A 19,287-nucleotide genomic window follows, 5' to 3' on the forward strand; every position below is an offset into this window, starting at 1 on the left:
GCCCACAGCTCTTCAAGTTATGCAGCTTCAAAATTTCATAACTCTGAAGTCTGCTTTACTCAATATTCGCTCTTGCTCTTCTTATCTCTCCCATTCTAGGCTCCAAAGACTTACCAAGGCAGCTCTACTTCTGGCAGCTTTTGAACCTGGCTCTTCTATTCTAAACAACCAGCCTTCTGAGTCTGTTGATTGTGCCTTCATGATGCTTCTTGTATCCAAACCCTCCTCACCATTCCCAGCATCTACTAAATGCTCAGCATCTTCTACTTGGGCCCTGGCACAGTCTCAATGAGATTCATCCATTTACAGTTCACTCTGCATGAGTTGCCATTTCAGTTTTTTATAAGTCACAACTCATAGCACCCTCCCACTCAAAAACTTTCATTGGATGTTCTCTCTTTCTTTTTTTAGTAAAGAGAGTAAGATCTGATAAAAATGGCACTTTACTTCTCTACAACATTAAAAGTTACAAATCTTTTCACATCTGATGTTCATGAACAGCCCTTCAAGGCAGGCAGGATAGATATTATTCTCATTTTATAGACACAAAAACTGAGGCTCACAGAGGGGAACTCGGTTGCCCAAAGCTATAAGCAAGTAAAGACTGTAGCCATTAATTGAACTCAGAGGAGTATCCTGATACACAGTCAAAGATCAAGGAAGAAATCAAATGAAGCCCCAGCCATCCCAAGAACCCCTGCATCTTCCCACTTTATTGAGAATGATGAAGATATTGTAAGCCAGCCGGGAGCACCTCGTAACGGGTTATCAGTCAGGGACCTGGGAAGGTGGTGCTGTGTAATTACATGACCATTTTAAATTTGTGTCAATTTTTTTCCTTTCAGCCCCAGATAGACATATCATCATATGAGCACCAGGAACCGTGGACTCCTCCTTCCCCTTCAAATTAAGTCATAACTCCAGGCCTCCTTTCAATTTAAATGTTCAGTAGATTCTGGCTGCTCATAGCTCATCAGGAAACTCTGGGATCTGGGCCTAATTTCCCCCCTTTTCTCATACTTGGAACTGACCCCTTATATACTCATTCATTCATTCATTCATTCATTCACTTATTCATCTATCCATTGATTCATTATCCAATAGACTTTTCCTGAGCACCAGATCCATGCACTGCCATGGATTTCACTTCCTAGGGCGCTTTCTGGCTCTTCAGTTCCAGGCTGAAGAATCCTGCAAAGTTCCCAATGGGCTAACGTGTTTTCTTTTCCAGGTAACGTGTGCATTTTAACAGTGGGCTCCACCAAGAGAATGCAAAGGCTTTATGGAAGAATGGTGGAGGTTGAAGGCATTTTTGGATAAGAAGGGCCTTCTCCAAACAGGCCTCATGTAAGACTTGGGGGGTGATCTCTCATTTCCTGTTCCCCCAAAGTTACACAGCCTTCCTTTGTTCTTCAGTGCCATGGAAAGGAAAGCCATGTTTAGTTTTCCCTACTAAAGCTCAGCTAGGATGTTGTGACGGGACCTCTCCAATGTTTACAATCAGAGTTTGAAGCAAGAGGATGTGGCAAGGGAAATCCTCGGGTCTTAATTACACTTGGGATTGTTAGATATTACACTTGGAAAAATAAGGACATTCAAGAGAATAAATAAGTGCGGATCCCAGAAATGTGAGGAATTCATATCCCTCCGCCTTCTCTTCTACCCTTACTTTTTTTGCATTCAATGGATCCTGACTGGGCTTCTGGGAGACTTCTGGGGTTGGGTTATCTCAGAGCCTAGCAGAGAGCCTGGCCTGGCAGAGGCAGAGGGTTGGTGAGCAAGGTTGTGGGCACACGAGGACAAATGACATGCTCCTCGGGATCAAATTATGTGACAACCTTTGCAAATTGTTTTTCCTTTCTACTTGGCAAATACAATCCCTGAGATCAGTTACCTATTTTTTCTTAAGTGGCAAAATATTTCCTTTCACAAATTTTCCCTTTTCCCTTTGTCACTCTAAATACAGTGTGTTCTTCTGGGGGTTTTGAAACATCAGACATATGAATCAAAACCCTCATTTTGCTTTCAAGAGGAATGAACCATATGAGAGAGATGATACATAATAAAGAATTCATTTATTTGTTCTCCCTCCCCTTCCCCAAGTTTAACAAAATAATTTGGATACTGATTTCCTTTAACTTGCAAAAAAAATGTTTCCCAGAGTTCAGAGACCTTCAGAGACCTGCCACCAGCCTCAGTGCAGGTCTAGTTCCCATGTGCTTCTGCTCACAGTCAGCTGCCTGCTCCAGGACTAGCTCAGTGTATAATCATGTCAATGCATACAGTTTGATTTTTTTTCTACTATATGGAAACTTAATTGGAATAGAAGAATAAATGAGAATTGCTTTACACAAATTAGAAGGTGATAGTTAATTCTCCTGGAGCAATCTTTAGATAACGGCTCATGTCATAGACTGTGGTCGATTGCAGCTCTTCTAGTAACCCAATGATATATATCAGAAACATGTGGTATGTTTGAATGGACAGGTCAATCAATCTTTGGGACTCAGCAATGAATTTTTCATAGTAATCAGAGAGTCGGTCTGAAAAATTCTGTAGTATATATTTGAACTGCTGGTGGTAATCAGAAATGATTTCCTTCATTGCAGCGGTCCAGCTTTTAATTATTTCCTGAGCGCTGGTAAAAAGCTCTACAATCTTCTCTTTCCCTTTTCCATCTGCATCGACAAGAATGCTAAGATATTTCTGGATTGTTTTCTGCACTAATTGCTCAGCTTCACTTGAGAGTTGGGAAGCAATGCCAGCAGCATTGACAATGTATTTGGAATGGAAGTACTTAAGGACATGTACTAACTTCTTGACCAGGTTGATTATCTTTTCTTCAAATTCATAATATTTCAGTGTCCAGCTGACCAAACTTGAATCAAGATATTCTTTGCGAAGATCCTTTATGTACTGATGGAACTGCTCTAACCCTTGAGATGCTTCTTGAAATTTGTTTTGAACAAGTTCATTTAACTTACCAAAGTCAAGGTCTAGGTTTTCTTTCAGGAATCGAGAAACATATTGAACACAACTGTCGAAGGTGATCTTGATCTCGTGTTTGATATTCTTAATGATAATAGTAAGTCTCTTCATCTTTAAGTGGTTAATTTCTTCTCTTATGTATTCAAAAACACCTTCTAAATATCTCTGAAGATCACCTAGTATTACGGTAGTTTTGTTTGATTTGAAGGCATTCAATATCCTTTGGACCATTTGTGAGAAAGAGTTCAACTGCTTCCCATACTCCAAGGTTACATTTGTTAGTTTAAAACTTCTTGAATCAAAAGGAAATTTAATCCTTAGGTCCTTTATTAATTCAGATTTCTCCATCAGGTCTTGGACATAGGAAAACAGCATTTCTAACCCATTGTGGATTTTTGAATGTACCTGCAGCAGTACCTTCCCTACTCCCCTCATGACCAAAGTAGAGAGTTCATCTGCAGTGTTTGTGAAGGCTCTTCCTGGGAGCTGGAATCTTGTGAGATTCAGGTAATCAATAAGCCAGGCAATCACCTGCCTGACTATTGTTTCCCATTCCCTAGTAATATTTATTAGGATGTTAAGCACCTTATTTTGGAGTCTCTGGAGATCGATGTTGCCCTCCTGATCCAACAGATCCTGGTAGGTAATCTGGGCCCTCTCACTCCACAGCTGGTAGGTTCTAGCAGCATCTCTGGCCACCCTCTTGAATTCGAGTGTCTTGTCCACCTTGTCAATCAGAATCAGTGTTCCTTGGTAGGTCTCCTCAGCCTTGTTCTGCAGACTTTTTCTCAGTTTCAAAGAGGCCTCTCTCAGATTAAGTCCTGTGTACTCCTGGTGGCACTTGTTGACATAGTTATAAAGGGCCCCTGTTGCCTTGGGCACGTTGTCTTTCAGAGAACTGAGCAATTGAGACACTGCTTCCTTTTCCCAGTTAACTTTCATCTGAAATTTCTCATTAGATTCAGAGTACGGGTGCCTAAACTCAATTTTGAATATGCTGAGGTTTTTATCTGGAGACGACTAAAACCAGAAAAAAAAGGATAAAAAGAACATGTTTTCAATTATCCTGATTACATAATATACTACACTAAAACTTCATTAGCAGTTAAAAGTAAAGATCAGAGGGTCTTTCACATTCTCAAGGGAATTTATCTTTCTTATGTCAGTTCATGTGTTTGTCTTACGGTTAAACAAGTCTACTGTTGTTAATTCCTCTTTATCACGCGCCTCAGAAAGGATAAAATTATGCATGGCATTTATACACAGTAACACTTCACATTAAGGCCTTCCCAGGACTGAAGATCAGAGGAGGAGCAGGGGGAGGGGAGAAAGGGGAGAAAGAGATGGGAAAAGACGAATTCAGAGAAAAAAAGTAGTAGCGAAACAGGCCAACGTCCAGAGCCCACCCAGCAGAGATCTAGAATACCAGCAGCAGGAGCCATTCATTTTTCCAAGCCTATGACAAACTTTAGTCATAGAATCTCATAGCTTCTTCTCATCTACAAAATGGAATGGCATTTTAGATTTGACCCCGGAGAGCTTGCAAAGTACAATGAGACCAATCTGGGATATCTCATCTGAAAATTCTCCAGAAGCCACTGTCTGGAAATATACTCAGCATATGACACCATTTGCTCATGCCTCAGGTGGTGAGCCATAACCCTCCTCTTTCTCTATTTGCCCAATAGTAGTAAAGTAACAATGGTGAAATGATGTCACAGATACATCTAATAATTAGAATCAATAAAAGACTCATTGTAATATTTCCCTGAGAATCGTCCAACCTGCTCATTGCTGTATTTCACCTAATCTGGGAAAGCCCCGAGCAAACACTTTGCACTGAATTATATTTATCTGCCCCAAACCTCTACTCCCCATTAGGTGGGACTCACCTGAGGGCGGTAGTAGACATTGTATGTTAAGGTGTTATTATCAGATCCCAAGTCCAAGACCACCGTGCCTATGGCTGGAGAGGCTGCTGAGTAGTAGACATTTTCACGTGCACGGCAGTGTATATGGACGTCAGTGAATGCGGGGCTGGTGATGTCCAGGCGGATCTCTCCTTTCCAGTCCCTGCGAGCAGAAAAGCAGATGAGCCATCATGAAAGGGGAACAAAGGTGGCAAAAAAATCACAATGATCTGAAAAGGAACTAAGTTTCAATAAAAGTTTTATACAGATATCTTTGGAATTTGGCATCTTCTTTATATTCCGCGTTGATGTCACGGTGTGTAAATGTTCCTTTACCCTCATAGACAAACATGCCATCTTCAATCTTGTATGTTCCCATAACTGTAAAGGAGAGATTTTTCATTTGATTAATAACTGTAGAACACAAACATTTTCACTGTGAAAAACAGGAGAAATCTATCTTAACTCAAATGTTATATATATATACACACACATATATATATATGTATATACACACACATACATATACATAAATATATACACATATACATATACATATATATACACACACACACAATATATATATATATATATATATATATATATATATATATATATTTGAAACATGCAGCCACATTTTTAAAAAAATAAATAGGAGACATTATCAGTCCTAAAGTCATTACAGAAAATTCTATTTTCTTTGAACGTGTTCTTCTTAAATGTCAATAGGTTTCTGTAGGATGTTACCTGTCGGTATAGATGAATCTCTTCTTTTAAATTTGCTATAGAGAGTAATTGTGCCTCTAGTCATATCTAAATACATCATTATTGATTCACGACTCTCACTGAAAACAGATAACATGTAGAATTCTTATACAGGAGGAGTCGGGACATTTCCTTACCTTTAAGGTTGTATTCCAGGAACTGTATGATTGAACTGCAGGTGGAATCCAGGAATGTTTCAACATGATCGTCTTTGTTTTTCAAGCCAGCATTCCAAGTAGCATTATACAGGGGAGAGGCCACTCCGATGCGTGCCGTCAGTGCTCCAAAGGAAGGGATGTAAATCCCAGCAGGTATAGAGAACTTAATGGAAGGAATATCAATAGTCTGCTCAGGCATGGTGATGTTTGGGAACCTGAAGTCTGCAATCTGGCCGGCCATCTCATTTAGATCCAAAACAGTAGCACCAACAGAAATACTGTTTGGATATGTAAACTGGGGCATAGTTAACTGAAATCCAGGCACAGTTATCTCAATAAAGGGAACTGAGGAGTCTTCTGGTCCACAATACTTTGTTAACACATCAACCTCAGGGAATTTCACTTTGGGTAGTGCTGGTACATTGAGGGCAAATGGCGAAGTACTTAGCTTCTTGTAGATCTTTATTTCACTGAAGTCAAGCGTGTAGGATGGAACCTGGAGATCTGTAAACGGGACTTGGAATGCAGGTGTGAGGAGAACTGAGTTCAGATTATTTAGCCTCAGTCCCGGAATAACAAGTTTATCAGCCAGTTCTTGCACAGGGACAGAGAAAGTATAGCCCTTGGGGTTTTTGGTGTATACAAGGGCTGTTGAAGCATGAAAATACTGTTTCCTATCCTTACTGGTGGTTACATCCAGCTTAAAAAATTCCCATAAGGTCTTGTCATAAACAGGTAGGGCAATGCTGTCGAGGAACCTTAGGTACCCGTCTAAGGAACCTGCAATGTCAAGGCGTGTCTCGTCTTGGTCATTGGAGAGCTGTACATCGTTCTGGAGAGACAAGGAGTGAACCTGGACCTCACCTTTCCAGCTGGCCTTCTGGTTCTCAGGGTTAACATTCAGGGACATTTCCTGGCCAAGGTGTTTGAGATCAAGGAAGAAACTGAGCTGACTTGCATGGACCTGAGCAAGGGCTGACATTTTCCATGGGGAGAGTTCCAGGGTGGCTTTGCCTGAATGCTCTCCGGATGTTAAGGGGTACAGTAGCTGAAAGTGGTTTTTGGTGTTGTGTTCCCAGGTGGCATATATGCGTCGGAGAGAGGCTTCTCCGGCAAAGCTTTCTTTTACTTCAAGGTTCCAGAGTCTATCAACTTTGGAAGCCCCTTGTAGCTTCACTGAAGACCGAGTCCCCTTGGAATTTAAGTAAGTGCTGACCTCCCCGGCAATCATTCCTGAATATTCCCGTAAAAGGACTGAACCCTTGATATCTCCTTTATTAGATAATTCAATGGAAAAGTAAGAAGTGAGGCTTTCTAAGCTGAATTTGTGGTCGACTGTCCCTGTAGCAGTAGAGTGCAGTTTGGTGGAATTGAAATCATACTTTAATTCAATGGAAGAAGAGACAGTAGGTTTTGACTTGGTATTGCCATTCAGTTCTTGCTTGAAATTCATCCTTAGGATTGGAATTTGAACGTTTGCTGTTGTTGTCACTGAAGCTTCCATGGTTTTCGTGGTTAAGCTAATGGTACTATCATGATTGCCTTCCACATATTTGTTACTCAGAGACAAAGCTGTGGCTAACTTCAACCCTCTTTTCCTTGTCAAACTTGAGGTGCCCTCTAATTTGTACTGCAGTGCATCAATAACTGAAGAGGAGGAAGAAAGGAACTGAGCAACAATATCTGATTGGTTGTAAAGTCCGATATTTGTATTCAGTGTAATGACACTGGATTTAAAGGAAAAATCATAGGTAATATTGCCCATGGCTGGAATTAAAATGTTTGGGATACTTAATACCTTCAATTCTGGAAGAGAAAACTTGAGAAAATTCCTAGGGACTTTAAGGGCTGGCAGCTCTAGAGATGGCAGGACTATTGCATAGGAGGGCACATAGAAGCCAGAATTTGGGGTGGTGATGTTGGGGGTGCTGATCTCAAAGCCAAATGTCCACATCTTTGCTGTGAATGGAGATAGTTCAGTGTTGACTACTGGAATAGTGTATCCAGGAATCTGAAGGGTCATGGGTTCCTTGTTCAGAGATTTTTCAACCGTGTACTTATCAAGCTTAATTTTTGCTTCATTATAGGATTTGGTAAAAACATCTAATGCCTTGCTTCTGACTTTCTCAAAATGTCTGTTAAAGGACTTGATGTTCCGATTGATAAACACATAAAATACGTCCAAAGGAATTGGGATAGAATGTTTGTCTTTGTTTTTCTTATACTGAGCCTTTACACTTAAATCAAACGATTGCTTTGTTGTTTTCAAGAATTCCTTCAAGCCTGTTTTTTCCCATAAGGAGAAATCTTTCACCTGGGGAATTTTGAATCCTGTATAAGGTAGGGTCATTTCAGGAATTGTTAAAGGACTGTTTAGGAAATCCAGGTTGGCTTCTCCACTTAATCCTATATGGGCGTCGGTGCTGTTCTCATTGTTTCCAGCAGAGAAATTTTGATTGTACTTATACTGATTGAACCTGGCACTGGCTTGCCAACTTGCTTGCTGGGCATTGGGACTCAGGAACAGTGCATAATTATTCAGGAAGTCTATTTTCCCTGTCAATCTTAATGGAAAAATAACTTTCAGATTTCCTTCATTGTTTGTGGATGCAGTAATTTCAAATGGAATTGCTAAAAAGAAAAGAGAATTTTTCAAATTTCCACTAACTTTTCCATTTAATTGAGCATCATGGTTGCCAGTTACCTCTATCTTCCTTTCTCCAAGCTGTGCTGTGCCTTTAGCAGTGAGAATACTGTGGCCCACATGCTGGGATTCAACTTGTGACTGGATTTCCAATTGATAATGGTCGAGAAAGCCAGATTCATAAGCCAAGGTTTGGTTTAGTCTCAGGTGTTTGCTATTGATCTTATTAGAAAATTCAAAGGAAGTGAGGAGTCCTTTGACAGTGAAGCTAATTTGTGATTCACGTGTTCCCTCATCTGAGAATTTGGGGCAGGCCAATTTCCATGATGCTCTCCCAGAAGAAGTCCATGCTATCTGTTGAGCGTCCCACAGGGACTTGATTTCATTGTGTAGGTCAGCCTGACTGGAGAAGTCCAATTTGGGGATGTTCAATTTGTGAAAGTACTTTGTGTTGCTGTCCAGGTTAATCTGATTGCTTATCTTGATTAGCACACCATTACTAAGCTCCATTGTATTTTTTTCTGTTTGCAAACCTGCCACTGTGTTTGATTTCCCCTCAATAGCATTTTCAAAAAATAGCACTTCACTCTTATGCTCCGTGTTCAGGTACTTGCTGGAGAAACTCACAGATTCCTTCAGAACAAGTGGTTTCATCTTTGGGTACAAAAGTTGGGCATTTGCTTGAAGATCAAATTTGAGAACTTCTAATTTGGAGTGTCCTTTGGCAATGATGGAAGCCGTAATCCCTGCCTCGTTCACGGATGTCGTTACATTGTGAATGTCAGCATTCGCATCTAACGTGAAAAGGGGAGATTGGATTTTCAAAACGCTATGCAGCTTGCCAAAAGTAGGCACTTCAATTGTCTCTGAGATTTTGGGAAGCTGGAATTCTGGTATGTGAAGGTCAGGAAATTGAAAATCTTTAAGGTCAAGCTTTGGGATTACGAATTCTGGAATTGTGATTTCTGATACATGGAAGTCTGGCAGAGTGATTCTAGCAAGAATGGTGTCCGTGTCTATCAGATCCCTCAGGTACACTTCTGGAACTGGCCACTGCAGCTCACTGTTCAGCATCTGGTCAATGATTCTGATAATCTTTGCTTTTATTTCTACCAAGTCAATTGTGAAGGAAGGAACGTGGAAAGTGTCGAGGACAGTAAATTCTGGTGTGGAAAACCTGGATGGGACTTTTATATCTTTTAACTTTTTGAAATTTATCTGAACTGATGGAACCTTCAGATCTGTCAGGGGTACTATGAACTCAGGAGTCTGATACGTAGCTTCCTGAAGGACCCGGAGACTGACTTCAAAGGCAGGTATGGTCCCAAAGATGGTTTGGATTTCAGGAACAATGAACCCTTGTTCTACCAATGCTTTCAGGTTTTCAGCCCAGCCTTGGATAGAATACTGTTCTGCAAAGTCAGTGAGGTTCTTAACAGCAAGACTCCACACGTCAGAAATATAAGTAACAATTGTGTTGTAAATTTGGCCTACTAGGAACAGGTATCGCTGAACTTTCTGTTGAACGTCCATCTGATACATTTGGTCTCGTATATCTTCTAGGGTCTCTTGGAATTTGGCTTTCATGTAATTTAAAGATGGTGACCTGAAAGCCTCCTGTAACCAGTCAATGAATAAGGTTATTTTGGTACTTTTTAGGGTTTCCAGATGAACTGAGACTGCAGCCTTGACATCTTCCACAAACTCTTTTAGTGCTTTAGCTTTCTGTGGAAGGTCCAGAGCCTGGATTTCCCCATTGATTCTCTGAGTCACCTCACGGATTTTGTTATTGGTCTCATCTATGAACTGGTGGTAATTAAATGATCTTAATTTATTTATCAACATGTCAAGGAATCTGTTTACTTTTTCAATGAAATTTTTAAAAGACAATGCTTTAAGTTGAGTGACAGCATCATCAACAAACCCAACCAATTTCTCAAAGTGATCTTTTATCCCAACTTGTTTTAAGACATTGCCCAACTTCTGAACAGTCTCCTTCAACTTATATTTTTGGGCCAACTGTACTGATTTATCCATTAAAATCTGGATGTGTTGCTCTATTTTATACATATTAATTAACTTGAGAACCATGTTTCTAAAAGCATTGATTTTCTCAGTTACTTCAAAATCTTCAATGAAATTTCTAACATAGTTTTTGACATGCTCAATCATTTGCTTTATTTTTTTAAATGAAATTGCAGTCCTCAATTGATCTAAAAGCATTCTGACATCAATAGCTTCAATCTGTTGTTTTAACTTTTCTGCAAGGTGCTGCATGTCAATATTCTGAATTTGTGTCTTGAGCTGTTGCAATTTTTCTTGTACCCAGATTCTGATTTGATACCTATCAGTCACATTTTGAATCCAAGATACTGTATTACTTCCCACTTTGTTAAAATCAATCTTTTCAGCAAATAAATATAAATCGTGGATTACTTTTACTAAAGTTACACGGATATGATAATGTTCATCAAGAATTTTCAATTTTTCAATGATTTGATCAATAATCTTAGCAATAGCTGCCTTAAAATCATGCAAATCATAATTATCTTTAATATACTGATCAACTTGTATCACATATGTTTGTAGTTGAGATAGTTTTTCATTAAAGTTGATTTGGGCATTGTCCAGTGCAATTTTTAGATCATTTTCTGTAATTCCATGATTTTTTAGGAAAGCAGTCAGTTTCTCCTTGGTTCTTGAAACTTGTGTCTCCCAGTTGACTTCATTCAGCTGTGAGAGTTTGTCCAAGGCTGTTCTGTATTTCATCACAAACTGATCAATATCGATATGTTTCAATTCTCTCTGTATGGCTTCCAATGCATTTATAATAATCATTCGACTCTTCTCAAAATGTTCTGGCAGGAGGTTAAAGAATGGGAGGTTGATGATGTGAACATCTTGGTTCTTGTCATATTTTACAGAAGCAACCATAGTGAATTCCTGGGGCTGGTCAATAGTATTCCTCATCTCCAAAGCATCGATTACATTGACAGGATCACGGATTAAAAATGGCACTTCAATCGGGGAGTCTAGCATGGTGAGGTCAGCCAGGGCGCGCCCAGTAAGGTCCATACCAACTTTATCTTTGGTATTGTAAGCATCAAACTCCTGGGTGTATTCATATTTGTTCACCTGGGTCTTAAGTTTCCAGGTGGCTGTCTGTTCAGCTGGAGTGAGCAGGGCGCCGACTTTGTGCTCAAGGGCAGTGCTGACGTGCCTTTTGGACTTGAGATGGTGACTGGTGGATCCTGTGTAGTCATGAGAGAAAGTTAGGGACAGAGGTTCTGCTTTCAAGAGGAATTTGCTGTACAGTTGCCCAGTGTGTTCTCCCCAGAGAGCCAGTTTGCCGTTGCTGTTTGTATGTACATCAACGGTCATTGTGAACGGGGCCATCACAGAGTGGAAAACGTTGCTGAAATGCAGTGAGTCCGAGTTGTAGCTCGTACTGATGTCGGTGGTGGAAGACAGCCCGGCGACGTTCGTGCTGAGCCGATGGCTGAACTCTGTGTTCTGCACTTTAGCTACCGTGTCTGCTTTATAGCTTGCTGACAGGTCTGCATAAGAAAGGGTGTAGATGTGTTTTATTTCATCATTTCCGTAGGCTCCTTTTATGTTCCCACCCACATTCAGCTTCAGGGGTTCTAGCCGTAATTTCGCGTGGTTGGTCAGATCCAGATCATTGAATTCCAGGTCATTGTTTAAAGTAGTTACAAGAGAATAGGGCTGTAGTTGTAGATTAAACGTTTGCTTATACGACTTGTCGGAGCTATAAATGTTGTCCAGTTTTGAAGAAAAGTCTAGTGACAACCCTGCAATGTTCAGACTGTGTATGTGGTGGAGTTTCATTTCCGCATATGAGCCCATCATGTCATTTGAAAGCTTAAGTCCCTCCTGGTTAATTTTGAAGTTGAAGATATTTTTGCTGTCGACACCCAGAATCATGGCCTGATAGGCACTTCCCAGTGACACCTCTGTGAGGGCAGCTTTCCCATCTAGACTGAATTTTGCATTGTGCTCCCTGAAGCGACCATTTGTTGTTAATTTCACAGATGCCCCAGAGAGCCCAAGGGCTGCATTCAGCTCATTCTCCAACATCAGGGGGCTATACTTCAAGTTGGTCGTTGCGCTGGTAGACATCCCATCTCGGGCAATCCTTAGTGTTGCTTTGTGAGCACCGGTATTAATTTTGTTGGTGCCCAGGATGTCAGCATTTAGTTCAAGACCCTGGGAATTCAGGGATCCAGAAAGCAGGGTGAAGAACCTCAGGGACTTGTAGTCAGCCTGGTACTCAGAACGCAGCGATGCCCTTTGCGTAGAGAAGGCCAGATCTACTTTGTTAGAAGTGGCAAAGTCCTCGTACTGCCCGTTGGTGTCAGATTTCACAGTCAGCTCGTAGTTCTCGTATTTCAGGGAAGCAGTATTTTTAATGATGCCATCTTGCAGATCTGAGCTGGAGGTGAGGGAGAATGTTCCATCTTCATATCTTCCTATGATCTGATTAGTGCCCTGGAGGTAGGTGGAGTTAAACTTCAGGTTGGACTCTCCGGTTCGCTGGCCAGTGGTAGGATCCTTTTGATAAGACAGGCCATATGCACCGTTAGCATAGAATGAAGAGACTCTGAACTGCCCATCAATCTTGACTTCCTTGATGTACAATTGCTCCTTCTGTTTGGAGTCCAAATGCACGGAAGCGGACATCTGTGGTCCCCAGGCACTAGATGCATCGAATGTTAGCAAACCCTTGGAGGCTGGATTGTTTCCCATCTTTTCTACATGGCTGAGTTTGACATTGGAATCCAGAAGTTTGTGGTGTAGAGATCCACCGCATGATAATGTGAACGTATTCCTGTGGTTGTATGTTGTTTCTCCAGACCCTAACACAAAAAATGAAATCATACGGGTTAAATTAGGCGATACATTTCCAGAACAATTTCTATGTTGTCAGACTTTCAATAATAAAGCCCCATTGATCTGGGTCGATTGTGTAACAGTCTCCTCCACCTCTACCATAAGCATGAAATCTGATTGCAAAGAGTATTCCTACAGGAAGACTTCCCTGACCACTAATGACGTTGCTGGGTTTCGTTATTAAGTGCTTCCTCTGTACCTTATGCTTATACATGATACCCTATCATAGTACCTCTTAGAGTGAACTTTAATTGCCAGTTTACCTGTTTTCTCTGTTACGGCCTAGTAGACTACTTAGTATATTTTATATGTTTAGCACATATTTTTATTGGTTGAATAGATGAATAGATATCCAAGTAGCAAGAAAAATATTTGTAAAAAGCCCAAGTCTTTTTTCTCCCTGGAGGAGGCTATCCCATCAGAGCCTGCAATGAATTAGCCCTGTGCACCCTCTACCCAAGCATGACCCACCTTGTACGCTGTACGACAGCAGGTCAACCGCAGAGTCGGCCTTCATGTGGTACCGAGCCTGAAGGCTAAAGTGGTCTGTGCTGGTGTTGCCACCAGTGTAGGAGGCAGACCAGTTGTACAAGTTGCTGTAGAGATTTGTGGAGAGGTCTAGAACCCCCAGGTGAGGCACCCGCAGTTCATACAACTTGGGGATGGTAAAATTGGGGAGTTGGTACTCTTGAGGCGGCTGGTAGAATCCCAAAAATGGCAAGCTAATGACTAGTCTCTGAACAGTCTCCAACATCTTTAGCTCTTCGGAGGATTTGCCACCCAAAGGCAAAGGAATCTCAATTTTCACACTGTTCTTGTTGAAGGTGTATTTGACCCGGCCATCACTGAAATAAAGAACAAAGACAATGTCCATAATCAGACATCAAGAACTCAAAATTCTCTGCCAACCTGATCTTCCAAGTGGTAGTGCGTGCACCCCGTTTCCAAGCCCATTCTCACTTTTCCTCATGCTACTCCTTATGCCTGAACCCCTCTGCTTGTACGTCCACCTATCAGACACTCACATCCATTCCAAACCCAAGAACCACTTTCTTATCAGTACCAACCTATTTAAGTCACAATTAACTTCTCTTGTTCTGATAGTGACACAGTCCCTTGCACCTATCTCAAAGCATGTCATAATTCTGCTTATACAATTAGAACTTATTTACTTGCACTTTGTCCATGTCTACATGCTATCTTCCTGGGAGGAAGGGTTACATTTTTAGATTATTCTTCTCACTGCACCTAGTGTAATATCTTGCACATAGGGGACCGTTAATCCATATCTGCTATACTGAATTCAAGCAAGTCGACATGTGGAAAGAACACAGGTGTGGGATAGAGTGCTAGCTTCCACTGATGGTGGAAGTGTTTCTGAATTCACCTTTCTGATGTTATCTGTGCAGTGATCTCTGCTGACCTCACGGAAGTAAATAGCAAATGAGAGAAATACCCAAACCAGTTTGCAATCTCTTCAATGCCATCCACAGATCATGGCCTATTATAATAGCTTGTAAGAATAGAGTAGGATGGCAGACTTTTAAATGTTGTAAGTAAATCAACTGTTCATTGCACTACTCCAACAGGGACTGGACGCCGCCCATCCAGGATTCTGACATGCACTAGGAGGAGGCTTGCTAAGACTGATGCTAAGGTCCATGGTCCTGTCTTTTCAGCACAGCACAAAGAAGACTGCTGGTCAGAGGCCCTGGTGGTGAAGGAAGAGGTTCCTGGATTCTCTGAAGCTGCCACTCTTTCCCGCTTGTCTTCAATAGGCGTGTCCATGTGAGTGTTTTGGCAGAATTCGGCCCTTTCACACTTATTTGGTCTAGCAAACTCTGTGGCTCAGCCACACACTATGGAAAGGCCCATGTGACACAGGCCCCTTGTTTCCTTAACCCTGAAGATCATACAGAGAAGAGTCAATCTAGGAAAGACTATTGCCTTTTACAGCTCATGCTCAGATTTTTAATTTTATTTCCATGAAATAAAGCAAAGCATTACGTGCATTTTCCGTAAATGTAAAGGTGGCCCGAGCAATTGGGAATCTGACTTCACTATGCGGATGAAGCTATATTGCTAATGTGAAATACTCCCTCAGAATGCTGCCTCTCTTCCGTGTTCAGTGACTGCTCCTCCCCTTCTGAGCTCAACGGCAAACTTGTAGTCAGCAATTCTGCTAGACACTCTTGAATTCTTCACAAACAATTATGAGTATATTCTGATCCTGAACAAAGGGGGACTTTACTTATAATGGAGGAAAACTGAATGGCTTTCACGTTCAGGTTGCAGTGAATAAAACATATTAGGGTGAAAGTACTAGAATCCTCGTCTATTTCTTAGCTTCTTTCTGACTGGATTGGCATTCACATTCTGACCTCATGTTTAATAATGCAAAAATGCCACAGTGTTGATGCTTCAGTTATAAATCTCTTTAAAGTGCTTAAATTATTTCCCTTAAAAAATGTGAATTAGAGTCTATTCATGCTAAGTAAAATCTTCCATTTACTTTGTGTGGTTCAAGAAATTTTTCTATTTACAATAAATAGCTAAGATCTGGAAACAGCCCAAGTGCCCATCAATAGATGAGTGGTTAAAAAATCTGTGATACATTTACACAATGGAATACTATGTGGCTATGTATAAAAAACAAGAAGGATCTTTTAACCTTTGGGACAGCATGGTGGGACCTGGAGAGTATTATGCTAAGCGAAATAAGCCAGTCAGAGAAAGACAAGTATCACATGATCTCACTTATATATGGAATCAAATGAACAAAATAAATGGAGGAACAAAACAGGTCCAGAGGTATAGAAGCATGGAACAAACTGACAGATCCCAGAGGGGGAGAGAGATGGGAAGAGATTAGCCAAAGAACTTGTGTGCATACATGCATAACGTATAGACACAGACAATAGTGTGGTAAAGACCTAGGGTAGGACAGGAGCAAGGGGGTGGGGGACGAGGAGGGGCCAAGTGGGGATAAAGGGAGACATCTGTGGTACTGTCAATAATAAAAAATGGCCCTAGCTGGTTTGGCTGAGTGGATAGAGCATCAGCCTGTGGACTGAAGGGTCCCAGGTTTGACTCTGGTCAAGGGCACATGCCCAGGTTGTGGGCTCGGTCCCTGGTAGGGGGCGTGCAGGAGGTGTCTGATCAATGATTCTCTCTCATCATTGATGTTTATGTCTCTCTCTCCTTCTCCCTTTCTCTCTGAAATCAATAAAAAATATTTAAAAAAAGAAAGAAAGAATTTAAGAAAATAGAAAAAAAGAAAATTTTCTGGTTTCTTTTTATACCTGTTCAAGAAGAGGTTTTCTGGAATGTGGAACTCTGGCAGTGCCATCTTCTGGTTCAACTGTTTTAGGTAATCTTGCAAATTCTGGGCATAAGGAAGATGCACGAATGCCTTCTGAAACCACGTGTTTGTTGCCTACAAAATAATAGACATTTTCAGAGCAGTGGGCATAGAAAGGCCTCAAACTGCAATTAACATTAGGTGATAATCCATATTTGACAGATCAATCACTAAGCAGGATGATACACTGAAAGTTAAAAATAAATTATAGAAAATTATACATTTTTGTCAGTCATGGATCACTTCCTGTATTTTATTAAAGGAACATATAACATAGTCAGACTCCTAGCCAGTGTCCTGACGCTTCCTTTGATATCTTTGTCTTGGCAAACTCTTCCGCTTACTAGTATATTTGTTTGGCACTTATCATCTACAGCCTTGGGTAACCGGCTAACCATGCACGCATGCTCCTTTTCTCCCCAGAAAATTCCCTGGGGGGCAGGAAGCATGCCTTATCCATCTTTGGATCCCCTCCTTCACCTAACTCAGGACTGAGCATGTAATTAGCACTTATAACCATGTATTTATTGACTGATTTGTACTTACAACCATTAATTTGGAACCCATGTGCCGGAAAGTCATGTCTGTTTTAGGAACTCTGTGATCCAAGAGACTGTTGGCATACATATGCAACCTTTTAGAATAATCAGAGAGATCCATGGGGAAACTGGAAGCTGCTTTTTTGGTATCTACATTGGTGCCCGTGTTCCATTCAAATTCAATCTTCTCTTCATCTGAAAGCACACATGTGAAATAGTTGTCAGTGGTACCAGGTCAGCTTCTAACCAATGGCTCTCAACACTGCACTCAAGTCCAGAGCGCTCTCAGAAGCGCTCCTATGGGGAAGAGGTACTCACCATAATGCCATGCCAACTTCTTGGAAATTGTTGAGCCGTATGCTGTGGCAGAGGAGTCCATTTGGAGGAGCAGTTTTGTGGGAGTCCACTGGGCGAGGGCTTCACTTCTGGCTTCTGCTTGCAAACGGGGTATGGAAAGAACACCTTTGATTTTGCCTTCTTCCTTCTTGTCATAACTATTGGAAAGAAAATCAGTTGACATCAATGACTTTGTCCATTCCAGGAAGATACACAAAATTAAACAGAAGTTCGACTTGTGGTGATAAAAATGAAATACATGGATGGCTCAGAGAAATTTCCAGAGATCAAACTCGTTAACTTCTACAGTCAACTTCGGCACAAATTCAGGACTTTCCAGGGAGATATGGGAGAAAGAGAAGGTTTTCATAAAACGTTTGAATGCTGCTCTAACATTTACTAGCTCTACTGTCTTGGCCAAAGTACTTAACCCCACTGAGCTACTGTCTCCTTATATATGAAACAGGGAAACTTGTACCTACTTTGGAGTTTATTAGAAGAACTGAGATGATTTCTTTAAAACACCCAGCACATTGCCTGATGAATAGTTAAGTGCCCAGTAAATGGCAAACAGATCTAACTGGACATGTGCAGAGGGTCAGAATGTTGAGGGCTCTGCCTCTTGGACTGTAGACCAGGAATGATTGGTCTGGTCAGCTTTAGAGCTGCAAAGGAAGACAGGAAAGAGCTACGAGGGCCAGCAGCTCCAGTCAGATCACCCCAAGCCTTCCTTACCTTATGTGGCCTGTGAAGGCGACCTCAGTGATTTTCTTGTTCTGAATGTCGATGGTGAGTTTGTAAGATGTTTTTTCCTCAGCAGATTCATCACTAACTCTGAGGACTGTCCCGAGGTCAATGTCAAAATCTGGAATTTGTGTTTCACTGGTCAAAGTCATAGTCTGCCGGTTATATTTGATTGTCATCGTGGCCTCGGTCTGCTTTACACCTGAAAGATTGCAAAAGATGATTAAGACGTGTATTCAGAAGCTTTGTTTGGGATGGAAAGAGAGAAAAGGGTAGAGAAACACCAAGTACTCTATGGGCTTAAATGAGGAAACACTGCAGGATTTTATCCTAATTTTTTAACTCAGTGGTGCTCATGTACTTGTTCAATCTGCAAATATTTATCATATGCTAGGCACTGCTCTTGGCACTGGGGAGTGGGGAGAGGGTTCTTGCCTTCATGGAGCTCACATCCTGGTATGGGAATACAGATAATAAACAAGTAGTTATTTATGTCAGATGGTAAATAATATTGTAAAGAAACTGCAACTGGATATGACAATAAAGTTAGAAAGAGGTGCTATTTCATGTGTGGTGGTCAGGGAAGTTCTCCCTGATAAGGGGATATTTGGGCAGAGAATTGAATGAAGAGAAGGTTGGAGCCATGGTACATTCTGGGGGAAGGGGAAGAGCATCCCACAAAGGACCTGCTGTGGGAAACACTCAGCATGTTCAGGGATCAGTAAGGGCTTGAGGTCCTTCTGTGTCAGGCAGATGTGACAACTCTATATGACTCTCCAATGATGCCACCCTCCCTGGTTACTTTTCCCTCCCTCACCTTCTTTCCTCCCTGACTCCTTCTTTCTTTGTAACAAGGTTTCATATTTCCTTCAACTCAGAGGTTTACCCATTTTATGTCTTTTGTCAAACTGTTACATGACATTTTTTTAGC

At 41.2% G+C, this 19,287-nt stretch overlaps 1 protein-coding gene across 1 annotated transcript in view; it reads right to left on the reverse strand.

Moving 5' to 3' along the window:
- Positions 1 to 2,070: 2,070 nt before the first annotated feature.
- Positions 2,071 to 19,287, reverse strand: part of APOB (apolipoprotein B) — a 38,362-nt gene continuing 21,145 nt past the window's right edge. The window contains exons 21-29 of the mRNA XM_079792717.1: positions 18,348 to 18,558; positions 17,595 to 17,770; positions 17,284 to 17,471; positions 16,679 to 16,812; positions 13,848 to 14,221; positions 5,801 to 13,342; positions 5,165 to 5,279; positions 4,881 to 5,061; positions 2,071 to 4,008 (exon numbers count right to left, since the gene is read on the reverse strand). Coding sequence (XP_079648843.1) covers positions 2,356 to 4,008; positions 4,881 to 5,061; positions 5,165 to 5,279; positions 5,801 to 13,342; positions 13,848 to 14,221; positions 16,679 to 16,812; positions 17,284 to 17,471; positions 17,595 to 17,770; positions 18,348 to 18,558 — 10,574 coding nt within the window. The 3' untranslated portion in view covers positions 2,071 to 2,355. The remainder of the gene's footprint in view (positions 4,009 to 4,880; positions 5,062 to 5,164; positions 5,280 to 5,800; positions 13,343 to 13,847; positions 14,222 to 16,678; positions 16,813 to 17,283; positions 17,472 to 17,594; positions 17,771 to 18,347; positions 18,559 to 19,287) is intronic.

Source organism: Cnephaeus nilssonii (assembly GCF_951640355.1).
Source record: "Cnephaeus nilssonii genome assembly, chromosome: 15".
NCBI classification, from domain to species: domain Eukaryota; kingdom Metazoa; phylum Chordata; class Mammalia; order Chiroptera; family Vespertilionidae; genus Cnephaeus; species Cnephaeus nilssonii.